The sequence below is a fragment of the Ostrea edulis genome, chromosome 3, assembly GCF_947568905.1.
Source record: "Ostrea edulis chromosome 3, xbOstEdul1.1, whole genome shotgun sequence".
NCBI classification, from domain to species: Eukaryota; Metazoa; Mollusca; class Bivalvia; order Ostreida; family Ostreidae; genus Ostrea; species Ostrea edulis.
Window position 1 is genome coordinate 90775841 of NC_079166.1, and position 17310 is coordinate 90793150.

Sequence of the window (17310 nt, forward strand, 5' to 3'; positions counted from 1 at the left end):
AGTTAATAAATTACGTCATAAACAGCTATTTATCGGTGTTGACATATAGTTCATATTAAGTGCATTTTGTTTTTAAAATTTGACCCTTGACCTCGCGCATGCGCAGTTAGTGTAGGGCAAGTTCCAGTAAGAAGAAAGATGATTGTTTTGAATGAATCAGCTGATTGTTCATCAATATGAGTGTTTACTACAAATCACTGCCGGAGGCTTGTCAAGTTGACTATACGGATAAACTTTTACAGCTAGGATTAAATGATTTGTGTCAGGATCCATTTATAGACAGTGATAATTGGGTAAACAATGTGTCAAAATGGCCGGACGTGGAGTTTGGACAGATTTATTGCTACCTCGTGGACAGCCCTGGTAAGTTCACCCGCAAAACACTGAAAGCATATCGATCTCTAGAGGAGACAACTATTTCCACAGCGGGTGGGTGCAAACAGTGTTGTTTAGTGAAATGAACAGAGATGGTAATTGCTTACTGTGTGCCAAAGTAAACAGATCACAGGCCACAACAGAGAAGCCACATGAAGCGTGAATTTGTGTAAACAAACAGAATAGCACAATTATCAACGCGCACTGCATATACATGGCAGGGTAAGTTTTTCGAAAAGAAATATTTTAAGAAAAAATATTACATAGAAATCACTAAGCATGCTAGAGATATGATGAGCAGATATATGGGGATTGTTTTTAACCCACCCCCTAAACAGTTCTAAAGAAATGAAGAGGGATGCATTATTCTAGTAAGATAGTTGTCTTGAAGATAAAATTTAATGCGGTGACAACGTGTTGCTTCATCTTGTGTGTGGCTATGATGAAAACAATTTTGTTGAATCTCAGAAATATTATTATTGTTATTAGTATCATTAGAATTGATTAAATGACATATATTATAATATGCCTTATCCAGATGCAATTAACTTTCCTTTTTTTTTTTTTTTACAGAATGGGTGATGTTTGTTCCCATGTCGCTGCAATTCTCTTCAAAGTTGAAGCAAGTGTTCGGTTTGGTTCCAACAAAGTATCCTGCACATCAATGCCATGTGAATGGAATCAAAACTTCACAAAGGTTTGTTTTATTTTTTCCCTTTCTTAAACCCCTCTCTCATAAAATAGACAATACTCCTGCACAATATAATGTAACAATGGAAGTGACACAAATTTTCACAATACTACACTGACAATGTATTGGAATATAAATGCCAGCACAATAAACTGTCATTAAATTTAAGTCAAGATGAATATGCAAGACTTCTTTTAATTGTGTATTGGAGTGATTCGTATATATTCATCTAATTATTTATTGATAATTAACAGGTTGAATCAGTTCCTTTATAGGAAATCAACTTCAAGAAAGCCAAAAAATCCACTTTTCACCTGCCATCGACTGCACTTGAAGTTGAACCCAACCTTCACTTTGACAGCACAGACACTTTCCTGGATTTGTTAAATAAATCCAACCCTAATGCAGTCATATTTAGCGTACTTGATCCCCAACCAAACCCACCCATTCAAACCCTTCATTACCATGTCTTCTGACTTCACTCTATGATGAACAGCGTGTAAAACTACCTAACTCTGATTTGGAGAGAAAGTGCAGTGAACTAGTGAGAAACATTAAAGTAACCGTTGATGAAGCATCAAATCTTGAGAAACTAACACGTCAACAAAGCCTATCCATGCATTGACACAATTACAGGAAAGGACGTTTGACTGCATCCAATTTTTATGACATCTGCCACACAAACCCACAACAACCTAGCATTTCTCTAAGTCGTAGAATTATGATGTACTCAACAAGTGTTGACACAACAGCAACCAGATGGGGAAAGTCCAAAGAGGACACTGCACTGAGAGAGTATGAGGCAGAAATGAGGAAACACAACCCAGCATTCGTGGTGAAAAAAGTGGATTGGTCCTTAAGCCTGATCATCCAACATTAGGAGTCAGTCCTGATGGAGTGACAGAGTATCCTTGCTGTCGACATGGACTTGTTGAAATCAAGTGTCCATTCAAATTTGTTAAAAGTAATCCATCTTCTGTGTCTGAGAATAATTTTTACTTAGAAAAACATGACAGTAGGGCATGTACTATGAAAGATGGACCTGTCTTTATATTCATATGAAGCAGAATTTATTAAAAAACTTCTACGTGAGAAGAAAAAATTTCTCGCTGTGACCTTCAATTCGACTTTTAGATATATCGACGACGTTTTGTCTATTATCAATGATAGCTTTCATTCATATTTCGATTTGATATATCCCTGTGAGCTCGAAATAATGGACACCACAGAGTCGTCCACTTCTGCTTCATACTTAGATATTTTACTGAAAGTAGACATTAACGGCAAACTGATAACTCAACTGTATGACAAACGGGATGATTTCAGCTTCTCCATCGTCAACTTCCCACATTTATGTAGCAATATTCCATTCTCACCTGCATATGGTGTTTATATATTTCAACTGATTCGATATGCAAGAGCTTGTTCTGGGTATAGTCAGTTTTTAAATCGAGGTAAGCTACTGACAAACAAGTTGATGGTACAGGGATTTCAACAGTCTCGATTGAAGTCAGCATTTCGCAAATTCTATGGTCGTTATAACGATCTAGTTCGTCAATACAACCTCGCATTGGGTCAAATGCTGTCTGACGTGTTTCATACCGTTTGTGAAGCCGTTCTTGGCACACTGATTTTGACTGCGGATAACTCCGTTTACCTGATCGGGATATGGGGCTCACGGCGGGTGTGACCGGTCAACAGGGGATGCTTACACAGGCAAATGTGGCTCACGTGAATTTCACGTGAAATGCTGTTCACGTGAAATTCCCATGAACCTTTCACGTGAAATTCACGTAAATTTCATGTGAATTTCACGTGAAAAGTGATTGACGTGAAAATCACGTTAATATGTCCACCTGAATTTCACGTGAATCACTTTTCACATGAAATTCACGTTAAAATATTCACATGAATTTCATGTGAACAGCAATTCACATGAAATTCACGTTAACTTTTTCACATAAATTTTACGTGAAAAGCATTATATCACTTTTCACATTAGTTCCTTGCGAAAATTTTAATGTGATTTGATTTTCGCAAGGAAATAATGTGAACGTTGATTCACGTGAATTTCACGTGAAAAGATTCACACGAATTTCAAGTGAAATTTCTTCATGTGAAATTCACACGAACAATTTCACACGAATTTCACGTGAAAAACTATTCAAGTTAAAAATTTCACAAGAAAAGCGATTAAAGTGAAATATTCACACTTCTTAATATATTCAAGCGAAAAGATAAATAAAATTAAGGTAAAATATAAAACGATATGGAGATTAGGCAATTTAAAAGTTAGAGTACATTTATAAAATGTTGGCCAACGACCAATAAAGTAGATCCTGCTCACGCCTCCCTCTCCTCGTTTATTTGCGAAATTATTAACTTGCATTGTAGTTCTGTACGCAGTATGATTACATGTACTTTCCACACCTGATTTCGTTCATTTCCCACTATTTTTTTTTTCTTAAGAATTAAAATATAAATTAAATCTTCGATCATCATTAGGTATTAATGAAAGCATCCAACTACTTGAAGAATCACTATATTGATAGAGTTAGAATATGCAACTTCAAAACCACGAAATTTTCTACACATGGAAAATTACTATTTTACAGTAAAATCAGAAAGAACTATGAATTAAAAATAATAAGACCATTTGAAATTTCCATTTGTGAGAGTTGTACGTTTTCAATAGCTAAGAATATTTGCCCACCCTTTAGAAATTGAAACTGGTAGATATTCAAAATCATATGCATTCCAAAAGATTGTTGTTTTTGTCAGTTTTGTAAAACTACTGAAGATGAGTTAAATTTTTTATCTCGCTGCTTTATGATGTTAGTAACAGGCTACTTGTCGGGATGCACTTGGGCTGTTTATATACATGTGATTTGAGGGTAGTATTGTGCAGGTGGGAAAAAATGCCATGATATTGTTTTCCGCTGTCGGAAGTTTGGCATCAATTTTAATCCCCCCTCCTTATTAGATACATGGAGAATAATTACCGGTGTGATACCTTGAAAGCTGGTGTATGCATAAAGTTAGACCTACTGGAAATTGCTGATACATGCATATGTAGAAATGAAAATTTTCTATCAGCCGTATTCACCATCCCGAATTTGTAGATCGTTAATCAAAAGGAAAACGCAGATTTCTAGAACTCGGAAGAAAGCAAAAAACAAACAATCCTTAACATTACTGTCCATGTATATTTAGATAACTTTTTAGAAAATATATAAAGCTTTACACTACAGTCAGATTCCGGTAATATTTACAAGACTGTGACGTCACACTCGAGTAAGCCGTCTGACGCGTCTGACGTATGCAAGACAGCGAATGTGAAAGTACATAGGTAAGATGAGATTGGGTATTGTAATTATAAATGTTCAGTGTAAATTCAAGCCATTAGGCTTATTACATTTATGTGATCTAAAGTTCCTAATGCAACCGCTTATTTCAGACTGATGAGAATTACTTTAGACGGGGTACGCAACGAATAGGCACGGCAGTCACTTCGGGGACGTGTCGCAGAATCGCATAACTCTACACGGTTTGTTAATCTTTCCTTATGCATCAGAGAACATGGTAATCGTAATTCAGAACATAATTTTTATAATTTAATTGATCTATATATATTGATTAAGGGTGCTAAGTAACGTTCTATATTACCTTCATAGAGGCATCATCGAGATCAGGCACTTTGAAGGGGGGAGGGTGATGTGTAACAATGTCCATCGATTGTTATATATATCGTAATGCCAATAAAATGTATATATATTGGTTGCTCCCCCTTCAACAATAGTTTTAAATGAGAAGAATGTAAGCTTGAAAGCTCTATCAATGTCAATCGTTTCATTTTAAGCAATGCATTTATATAGATTTAATCTAGATAATGAGGAATGCAAAGTCATTTTCAAATCGCCTCTTGACTAGAACATGACAACTTGAAAACATATTTCATCACTTCCTTCTGTATCTTGTATAATAATTCTATTCTATTCTGTATGATGATATATAAAAGGTTATGTTTATTTCAAACACAAATTATTGATAATTTTGCAACTTTTTTTTTCTTCGTTTCTGCTACATCTACATGCAATTTCATTCATAGTACAGTATGTGTACATAAGGCTTAAGATGACCCCTTTTGTATATTGAACAGTTCTTCTAATACATAAATATTTCTTTTTCAGAGATTAAAAGAAAGAAACAAAGACAATGAAGACAACCATGTAAAAACAAATTCAATCAATTAAATCATCAGCAGATTGAAAGCAGATTTGTACTCCTTTTTGTGTTCATCTGAACCCAAGATTCAGGGTATCAAAATATCCATGCATGATTTAACGTTATAATGTTTATGTGAAATTCACGTGAATTTTATGTGAAATTCATGTTAAAGATTTCACGTGAAATTCACGTGAATTTTACGTGAATTTCACGTGAAATTCATGTGAATTTCACGTGATTTTTTTTTTCGTGTGAATTCACATTTGATGCTCTTTTAACGTGAATTTCACATAAAACAATTTCATGTGAAATTCATGTGAATTTCACGTGAAATTCACGTGAGGCACATTTACCTGTGTACTCCTCCTAGGCACCTGATCCCAACTCTGGTGTGTCCAGGGGTCCGTATCTGCTAAACTATCTATTTTGTATTGCTTGTAGGAGTTATGAGATTGATCACTGTTCGTTGTCTTCACTTTGCACTGAATCTTTGTGACAATATACTCAAACAATCCTCCCGGTATTTTTATCAAGTACAAGGACTAATTGCAATATGTGATGTAACCTTTTGTGACTTTGTTTGTTGGACTCCGAATGGTTTGCACATCGAATGAGTGAAACGAAACCACAAGGACATACTTGGAAAAATGAACAAGTTTTTCACAAAAACTATTTTACCAGAACTGTTAACTAATCGTTTAAGCAGTGATGTCACTAACAACATGAGGCAGAATGACACAACAGTTTGCATTTGTGGAAAGGCAGAGGACTATGACAAACTTATAGGTTGCGATTCTAGTCAATGTAGTGTCGAGTGGTTCAATATGAAATGTGTTGGATTAAAAATGTCCCCAAAGGAACTTGGAAATGTTTGTCATGCAGAAAGCTGCCACCATCAAAAAGAAGATGACCGTGAACAATTCATTCATGACATGTGTATCGATAAGGCAGAGTGCACTACCATCTATAGACTATGACACTTTATTTTTTTTCAATTTAATATTGTGGTATATTCAACTATACATAGTGGGCAACATTTAATGAACTTATATTTTCAAAACAACTCATGTACTGAAATTCATGTTTGCTGCATTGAATAAAACATAAAATCTTGATATTGCTTTACAAATTTTATTCAAGTAGTTCAAGAAAATTAATTTTAATAATGTATTCTCTAAATTGGTATTTTCATTATGGTATAAAATACCTAGTATGCATTACTGAACAAAAGGGAGAAAATCAATATTTGGTTTTTGATTGTCACACAGATGCTTGAGATACTGGTTTGTGAATATCAAACTTTCCATCACTGGCAGGGTAATGTCTGTCTGAATAGATATGTCACATGAAGTTGCAACAGGAGTTTGAGTGGAGATTCCTGGTACCCATGTTGGTAGTTCATTTCCCAATGAAAGCAGAGCTGGAGCAGATTCCAACTTTGCAATATTTTCTTTTCGTTCTAAGAGACGCTGATGTCGAAGGAATTTACTTTGAAGGGAATCATTGGGTTGAGCCTTGTATGAAAATATGGATGGTACATAATCTGGATTTGAGAGTTCCCTGGATGGATAACCTGCATTTGTGTAAAAAAAATAATAATTGAAAACTGAGGTACAGGAACTTTGTTCTGTATTTCTGCATTGACATTATATTGAAAGAGAACTACATCCCTCATAGCCTCTTACAGCTCAGTTTTTATGTATATAAACAAAATGAAAACATAATGGATACATTTTTGAAATTATTTCATAATATTTAAAGGTAAGATTTACATTAAATTAAAACATAACCCCGCAAATTAATCCACACAAAACAATCTTGCAAGGAATTAAGCCAACAGAGGTGCAGAACACGACTAGTGCCATAATCTATGAAACCATACAATCGGCATTCCAAAAATTAAATTACATTTCTGTATGATGCATGTAAGCCATAGATAAGGCCTAAAGAATTCAAGAACATTACAAACGTACTGATCAATACTTGAAAGTTGCTTACATTGCTTTATGTATGATAATTACGTAAAGATATTATGTTGCCAGCATGTCTTTTTGAACAGGAAATTTGGTCGAATAGGTGATCTTAGCCCACATCTTTATCACACATATCTGTTGTTTGAGAGGTATATAAAAATCGTAAACTCTATTGATATATACAACTAAAATTTAATTTACTGTTTATAAAATGTTTGAAACATATTCTGGAATGTTCGGCTCCCAATCATCTCGCTTAATGGCTGACACCCACTTTGCTCTCAGGTAAGGGTCCCTAGGTATTCTAAAAAAACCTTGAGATCTGCACCTGGTATCTGTCTATGTTTACAACCATATGCACAGCAGTGGGCAGCCATTGTGAAGTTTTCAAACTAAAGAATCCAATGACCATGTCGATAACATGTGTCATCAATAAATAATCAAAATGGCGACGATACAGGTAAACTGTTATATAAGGAGAGTGGCAGCCTTGTCCTACACTGTACTGCGCATGCGTTATCGCTGGGAACTCTGGGATGGATATTTTTAAATATTTCAGGCGCGTAATAAGGTCTATATGCGGGAATGTCTCCATATTTAAATACGACTTCTCGTCCTCAAGGAGAGACGTCCCAAGAGAAAAAAAAGGTTAGGAAGAATCAAAACAGTGCTTATGAAATATAAACTTAAACATAAAACCGGTTGAGTCATTTTATACTAAATAGAGTAAAGTATATCCGTGCCGGGTAGAATTTAAAGAAACAGAAAATGTGTTTGAAAATAAAATTGAATGACGAGACTTAAGATAATTTTGAGACAATTAAATACGTTTTGGTTCAAACTTAACGTTTGACATTTAAATGAAGTATCTACATATGGAAAAATTATCAGTATTTTTCTGGAAAGTTGGTCATGGCTACTGGATATAAAGTCAGGTCTAGTAAAAATCATTTGAAGTAGCCTGATTGGTCTAGTGCTCAAAAAAGTAAATGTCAAACCTGAGAAAGTAGTTTTTCTACATAATTTAGAGATCTAAAGACTGTTAAATTTCTCGAGTTTATTCTTTGTGTAAAGTTAGTCTAAAACATCGTTTTACTTATTCTTTACTAGAATATTTGCTTTGGGTAAAGTAACATAAAATTGTGCTCTTTTTAGTTTGCGATAGTAAAGCTTCATCGGAACTTGGTTTTGTATGCCTATATAAGCATGATTAAAGAACAAATAAATACACAAACTTTGAAATGCTTTTATTATTGCAAAATAGGGTTTTTTATTTTGATGTCAAATTAATTACTTGAGGAATATGAAGGAAAACATGTCAAAACAAATTCATGTATTATGATCTTGTTGGTAAGCCTTTCCGGTTTCTGTAAAATCTAAATCATACCAGCGGATCTTCAATTTCCGAATTTCGATCTCTCAAACTCTCGATTTCTCGAAGTTTTATCAAGGTCCCTTGCACTTCGAGTTATCGAAAGTAACCTGTAGATATGATTTTTGTTTGGGGGGGCGGGGTCAATTGAATCAAAGTAATTGTGAGATGGAGTGTATGTGAGTGAATAATTGTAAGTACATATTTTTCCTTTGTGTAAATAAATTGATATACTGAAACAATATTTAGTGTTAAGTGGAGATATCCTGACTTATCCGCGTTACAATCATTTTTATTCATTTATCGATTCGATAAAACACAACATGTAGTCTTCCTTATATCGTTCGTACTTAGATATTTTTTTTAATCTAGCTGGCAAACTAACAACTCAATTTTATGACAAACTTCAGCTTCTCCGTCGTCAACTTCCCATATTCAAGTAGTAACATTTCAATATCTGCATATGGCGTTTATGTTTCAACTAATTCGATACCCAAGAGCTTGTTTTACTTATCATCAGTTTTTAATTCTAGACAGGCCACCGACAAACAAGCCCATGTTACACGGGTATCGATAATCTTGTTTAAAGTAAGCATTTTGCAGATTCTATGATTTTTTACTGAATTAGTTTGCCAATACAGCTTGCCATTGGGTCAATTGCTGTCTGACGTGTTTCATACCAATTGTTAGACCGTTCTTCACACAGTTTTTCACTACGGATTACTCCGTTTATAACAGGAACCCCTGGATATATCAGAAGTTGAATCAGTGCCTAGGAGGAGTAATTATACCCTTTCAACCGTTTATATCCGCCGTAAGCCCTATATCTTGATCACGTAAACGGACTAATCCTTAGTCAAAATCTGTGCCAGAAACGAGCTAACAATTGGTATTAAACACATCAGATAGCATTTGACCCAATGAAAAGGTGTATTGGCAAACTAGATCATTACATTGACCACATAATTTTTGATAAGCTGGCTTTAAAGAAGACTGTTTAAACACCTGAAACAACTTGTTTGTCAATAACCTGTTCTGATCTAAAAACTGTACATGCGACATATATAAAGTAATTTTAAGGAAAACAAAAGAAGCTTAAAAGTATAACTCTATATAGTCATTCACATTTCCCATGATTGCTACCTTAGCGTAAAATCATAAAAAGTTGAAAAATCTTTTTTTTTTTCTATATTAATGTCACTGTAAAGAAAATGTACGCTAATCTTCTTGACCTAATTTCAAAACATTGTCCTTAACTGCTTTTAAACGAAAGTTTTGTTTGATGTATTCTTATTGTACCAACTCACAACTAACTCTTTTCGGCTTTTGTATATCATCAAGCACTTATAAACGCATGATTGTCTCAACATTTTACTTCAATTTGTATTTTCGTACTGCGTAATGAATAATCGATGAATCATCATAAATATGATATGAAAATAATATACATTTAAACGATGGTTTTCGTAGAGTAAAGTTGTTGATTTGAAAAATTTGCGGAATACCCCCACATTCTACAATGAGACAAAGAACGTCCTTTACAACTTAGACAAAGGCATGGGAGATTGGATGTTATTGAATTTCATTGCAATGGAAACCAGACAACACGCAAGACTTTAACATGCAAGGTGAAGATAACGAACAGTGATCAATCTCATAACTCCTACAAGCAATACAAAATAGATAGTTGGGCAAACATGGACCCCTGGACACACCAGAGGTGGGATCAGGTGCCTAGGCGGAGTACGCATCCCCTGTTGACAGGTCACACCCGCCGTGAGCCTTATAACATATATGCAAGGACACATAATTAAAGTTTTTCCTACATAATTAAGGTAGAGACGGATAGCAACCACGTGATCAGTAAAAATCGTGTATTTTCACGTGAAATTATTTTTCGGAATTCCGTACACCGTCATAGAGTAGTTGAAAAACAAAAAGTGGTTCCGAAAGTACAAGTTGTTGCTGTGACTGACTCGATGATTGAGAGGGTCGTCTCGACGAAAGATAGAGAAATTTCGCCATAGTTTAGATTAGGAATACGTCAAAGTAATAATAGTGGACCAAATGTTTCGTCCGTGAAGAATGGCACTTTTTACCTCACGAAATTCACCACCATGCATAGCTACACTACGTAAACAAAGTTGTTGATGTAGCGTGATCGTGATGTCCGAGTGCTGAGCGTTTCAATACTGTTTATGTAGTCATTGAGAGTTTAAAAAAGTTTCTTCTGAGAAGAGGAATTCGATGGATGCATTCAACGTGGACAACGAAATCATTATTTCGTTTGGTAAGTGAAAAAAATGGCAAATTAAATTTGTATTCAACCCGCTTTTCCTCTGCTATTTCACAACGCGATTTTATAATAACATCTATAAGCGCACAACTTGGAGCTGTTTCATTTTTTGCGCATTTATGTATTCCATATGTACCCAAAATATAACTCCTACATGCACATGTAATTGTAAATGCAAGTCATGTATGTGCCAGATTTAAAAACAAAAAAATAGGGCTTTCACAAATTTAAGGGGGTGGTGGAGTGTTGCACTAAAATTCTATTTGGTATATATGATAGTACTTACTTATTTCATTGACCTAAGAGATATTTCAAATCTGGGGTTTCATGTTTCACACAAGCATGTAGGTCTACAAAACTTTATTTAAAATATTTGTAAAATCACACCCCCCCCCTCATAGGGAAATATATGTATTGTATGAAAATAAGATATGTACAAAATGTATGTCCTTCTCTTGACCCACACTCGGTAAAGGAGACCGGTCTGATAAATCTAGAGTTGTCTTGTTTTGATATTATTTGAATGAACTGGCAGTTTATGAAAACATATCTGTCATCTCATATTGCAATATGATATTGTGATGTTTATTCACCTCATTGAGGACCCGGTGGTGGGGGTGTATGTACAACAATATGAAATAAATAACAATCATGCAGATGTACTACTACTGCAAGAGTTCACATTGCTGCACTGCACACATTTAACCTAGTGTTACATATGTAATACTGATTTCAGACAAGATTTTAAAAATTAACATAATAAAATACATGTTGTATGTAATTTTCAATATATCAGCATTTTAAAGTCCACTGAACATGCATTGAGCAGCTGTTGAGACACACAATTTTGAAAATTGACATTGTCTGACACAGTATAATTAATTCTGACTGTGCAAATATTAATTATGATTTTTTTTCTAAGCATCATCCTAAGAACCAGTGCAAGTTGAAATGGGCTTCGAGCCAACAACTTCAACAGCAATTTGCCATGAAAATCAGCAAGAAAGGTACACTATTTTCTAAGGTAGAATTTTTTATTTTAACACCAGACATTTATAAGGACAATTTTTAGTATATTAGATATTCATCTTTTTTTCAATATTTGAAAATACAGAATATATTTTAACAGGTACTTCATTTACATTGATGATGTCATATCCTCTGGACCCCACAACTTTACAGGTTACAGAGAAAATTCAAGAACTTCTGCAAAATGTGGGATTTGGAGAGAATCAATAATGTATTTGTGATCCCAGAGCAATGGATATATTGTGCAATATTAAAGTGTGAATTTAATGGAATACAAGTACATGTACTCATGTATTATATGCCTTTTTTAAAGACAATAATATTGCATAAATATCTGCACGACCCCCCCCCCCCCCCTAAAATTGTTCAAAGTAAATCGTGATCTCTTAACTTGTTTAGAGAAATATATACGATGAAAGAAGCAATAATTTCCTCCACTCTCAGAGAAATAAATGTCTGACAAACTCTTGATTTATTGAATTACTTTTAGTGGGAAAACTGCTATTTTTTTCCAAAAACCCTTAAAATTTGCGTTATTTTATTAATTTCACCTTATTAAAAATGACAGAAAATAATAAAAATTACTATATAGGAGACATATTTTAAACCTTATAAAATCTGTAAAATCCAGGAGTTTCTGGGCGAATCGCCCCCACTTCAAGGCGGCCCCCAGACCCCTGCCTCATACAGTTGCACCCCCCCCCCCACTCAACTTCAATTCCTGACCCGCCCCTGAAATAGGTTATAGAAACCTTATTGTCATGTTCAATTTTCAAAGAGGTAATTTGGGAATGTTTAAACATTTTCAGTTATAAAAAGGTTCGTAGTTTATCTCTGCTGCATGACTGAATCTTTCTTCTCAATGCACCGAGTGCAATTCATGACGTCTATGTTCCTGCTCATTCTTTCTCCTCCATACCATACAGTATATTAAAGGGGTTGGGATGTAATGGAGACATTTGTTTTAACAAACATAAATTGTATATCAATTTTTTGTGGGGATTTTTATTTGGGAAAACTCTTAATATTAATCATCAAATATGATGACGTATGATAAATCTATATTCTGAGTGTAAGTGCACAAAGGTCAACAACGAGAACTACAACAAATTAAAAGCTAAAATTTGAAATACATACTTTCTGTATTATGTTTATTAATTTAAAAAAGGTATTACAAAGAATCTTCGAATTTCAGCAAGCTTTCTTTGATGGATTGTTTACAACATCTTTTAATAACCCTTTTCCCTACGAAAATGTGTAGTTTGTTAAAAGGGGGTGGGGTTAGGTATTTTTTGCTAGTTCCATATTGAATTCCATTATGGTGTATAATTTTTTTCTTATATTCAACTTACTAATAGATTAACCACTTAATGAAATATAATAAGAAATTCGATGGGTAATTTTTTAGCAGTTTAAGCAAAAGTATGACCCTGTGTGCAAATATTGTGCACCATTTTAGGTAATGGGCCAATGTAGCTTTGTTGAAGTCATGTTGTTGTATCTTAATAATGATTGCTGAACTTGAAACTGATGTGTAATACACAAGTATGTGAAATGTTGTTTGGAACCATATATGACAAGTTATGATCCTTTATACAATAAAACTGTTATAGCTCTATTTGTATATTGCTCTCTACTTATTTTTCTTCACTTTTTACGCTTTACAAGGACTAAAGAAGGTGTTATTAAAATCGCCATATTTCTCAAAAACAAGGTCGATTACCTACATTGATTTTTTATTATCTTTTATATCGAAGCTTCATGATAAACATATATCAAAATAAAAAAAAAATGCAATGGTTAATTTTTTTAGCATCAACCTATCAATCTCTACCTTAAACCTTGTATTATGTAGCATTTCAAAAACAAAACCAGCTTTCTTATAGGTAGAAGTATGCCATTAATCTGAAAATCAAAGTTACAGGCTAGCTAAAATTAAATGTAATATGAAAGCATAAAGTTGTCTTATGCACTAATGCAAGGTGAAGATATCGAAGAGTGATCAATCTCATAACTTCTATAATCAATACAAAATAGATAGTTGGGCAAACACGGGCCCTTGCGCACACCAGATGTAGGATCAAGTGCCTAGGAGGAATAAACATCCCCTGTTGACCGGTCAAACCCGTCGGGGACCCTATATCCTGATCAGGTAAACGGAGTTATCCGCAGTCAAAATTAGTGTGCCAAGAACGACTTAACAATTGGTATGAAACACGTCAGACAGCATTTGACCCAATGATAGGTTGTATTGACGAACTAGATCGTTATAACGACCATAGAATTTGCGAAATGCTGACTTCAATCGAGACTGTTGAAACCCCTGTACCATGATTTTAAGGACAGGAGAGGAACCGTGACATTTCAGAATTTGGTAAACTTTGTCCGCAAAGAAATAAAAAAGTCAATGACCCTATCTATGGGAGAGATATGATGAATATCACATCTGTAAAACATGGACAGAACAAAAAATCAAACACATTCTCAAAATTGAAATGAAACTTTCCAAAAAAACACCGTAGAGTCTCGAACATCTGCAAATAACCATACATCTGTTGAACAGCCAAAACCAATATCCATCCCTTACGTGAAACCATGTATTTACTGTCATGGTGAAAGGTGAAGATAACGAACAGTGATCAATGTCATAACTCCTACAATCAATACAAAATACACACTGATTTTGACTGCGGATAACCCCGTTTACCTGATCAGGATATGGGGCTCACGACGGGTGTGACCGGTCAACAGGGGATGCTTACTACTCCTAGGCACCTGATCCCACCTATGGTGTGTCCAGGGGTCCGTGTTTGCCCAACTATCTATTTTGTATTCCTTGTAGGAGTTATGAGATTGATCACTGTTCGTTATCTTCGCCTTGCATAGTTGGGCAAACACGGACCCCTGGACACACCAGAGGTGGGATCAGGTGTCTAGGAGGAGTAAGCATCCCCTGTCGACCGGTCACACCGGCCGTGAGCCCTATATCCTGTTCACGTAAACGGAGTTATCCGCAGTCAAAATCAGTGTGCCAGGAACGGCTTAATAATCGGTATGAAGCACGTCAGACATATATGTTGGAGGAGTGCAAGAATATTATGAAGTTACCTTTGAAAGATAGATATGTAGTGTTGAAATCGAAAGGACTGTGTTTCTCGTGTTTGAAATATGGAAAACTCAAAGGAGCCTATCAACACAATGTAAGCTGTGTTGACTGTACGAAGTTTCATCCATTTATACTTCATATAGATTCTCGGCAAAGCAGTGAACCTTCAATTACTTTTAGTACGTGATAAAAACAACAATGGTTTTACTATACCGTCCGCAAACATGTCTTCTGTAGCACATATGGGGTCTGGCGACTCTCTTAAGCAAGCACTTCCCATCATACCAGTCCGACCGAAATTAATAAACAGTGACAAATTTATCACTACTTATGTTTCCTTGAACTTTGGGAGAACAGTAGACTTGTTCAAGTCTCTAGGTTGGTTTTGATAATTTATCATTTCGTCCAAATACTGTGTTTCAGAAGTCTAAATATCTGCTTTCTAACATACTTAAATGTCACCAAACATAGAGACTTGTAAAACCTAATTAAATATGTCATCGTGTATCCCTATGTAGGGTGTTTTATGACCTTTCGCCAAATCAAAATGTTTTAGTTTTGTTGTTGCATTCCTAGTGTTTCCATTCTTCACTTGTGATGAAGTTACATGGCAGTTTTTACGCTAAGAATGTTTTTTTTCCCCCAGTTTTATTAGGCCACCTTAGTAAACTCACATGACCTATTGCATTTGGTCTGCGTCCATCATGCGTTAACAATTTCTGATAGCTACAATGTACCAATCCAAATTGAAATTTTGTTTGAAGCATCCTCGAGACAAAAGGGACATGAATTATAATTTTCAGGACTTCTAGACCCCTGGGGTGTTAGAGCAGGGTAAAAACTACCTAAAATTGACCAATTTTTAAAACCTTCTCTAGAACCACACGTATAAGAAAAACTAAATGCATTGTGATGTAGAACAGGAAGAACTCTACCTAAATTGAACATTCCATTATCCCCGGGATAAAAGTTCTGACCCCAGGACAGGGCCAAACTTGGTATATAACGTTCATGTGTAAAACACTTAATAGAATCTTCGTTAATGTTATTGATACTAAATTGAAATTAAATGGATATTTAAACAGAACAAGTAGTGATATAGAGCAGGAAGGCCTCTACCAGAACTGTAAATTTCATTATTCTAAGAGGTAAGGCTTTGGTTTCAGGGTTTAGCCAAAATTGTTATAGTGATTATTGTTTTCATCATTTGAATTACTTCTTTAAGTTTACTGATGCAGTATAAAAAGTAATTGCATAATTAGGAAAATCAGAAAAGAATGTGCAAAAATTGTGAATTTTGCTATTTCAAGGATTACCCAAGACAGAATAGTGTGTGTTAATTGAATGATACTTGCACATTGACATAAATCCAGACACCCATACTGATAAAGTCTGTCGTAAGTGTGCAAGAGAAGTCAATGAGGTGAATGAAAGAGTTTTGAAACTTTAAACAAATTATAAGCGACCAATAGGAAGTGTATTGGAATCATATTGACATGGAACATCTAAGAGATTCGTTTCTGGTTAAATTTTATATCACTTATAGACAACTGATTTAATTCATATGATATGGCTTATTTCTGTATTCATTTTAATTGTTCAACTCTGTAACATTTTGGAAATCCCATACCCATACATCACTTGTCAACTTATCAGCGATTCAGCAGCACCACACTGCAGTGTTGTAATATTATCCCTTTACAGACCGTATTCCGATCGGTGATTTTACAGGGTTTACAGGTCTCTATATTAGGCATTATTGAAAAGTCTTAAAAGAGAGCACTGATTAATAAACATAGAGACTTGAGCAAGTCTAGGAGAACGGCAACATTTTGCACGGTGGAAATCGCAAGATAATTTTGCATATGGCAAAAGGACTGTTCTAAATCTGACAAGCATGGGACAACAGAGGACAGACAACGGTTTCCTTCTTTCTGGTCTTAAAATTCGTGACTTGAATGGTGACACCACAATTGAATTACCTTCCCTTTACACTCAATCAAAATCACCGGTGTCTAAGAAAGACACAATGACGTCAGAGGACTTGCAAAAGCGGCCGCATTTACGTTACATCTTTATTGATACCATAAACAGTGATGTTGGGTTGTTAATTGGTGTCAACGTTCGTAAAGCAATGGATCCATGGGATGTCATTGCTAATGTTCACAAAGGTCCATTTGCTATAAAATCTCTGTTTGGATGGATAATTAATGGACCACTTGATACAAGATGGGAGAGGAG

The 17310-nt window shown here is 34.9% G+C and overlaps 1 protein-coding gene and 1 long non-coding RNA gene across 2 annotated transcripts; one reads left to right on the forward strand and one right to left on the reverse strand.

Annotated features, from left to right (window-relative positions):
* Positions 1-6510: 6510 nt before the first annotated feature.
* Positions 6511-7643, reverse strand: LOC130053680 (THAP domain-containing protein 2-like). The gene is given in 4 exon segments (XM_056161076.1): positions 6511-6866; positions 7468-7503; positions 7506-7578; positions 7581-7643. Coding segments are annotated over 4 exon segments (528 nt in total).
* Positions 7644-10868: 3225 nt separating this feature from the next.
* Positions 10869-12270, forward strand: LOC130052999 (uncharacterized). Its single transcript, XR_008801429.1, has 3 exons — positions 10869-10928; positions 11857-11941; positions 12064-12270. It is a non-coding gene; the product is annotated as an uncharacterized LOC130052999 (long non-coding RNA).
* The last annotated feature ends 5040 nt before the right edge of the window (positions 12271-17310 follow it).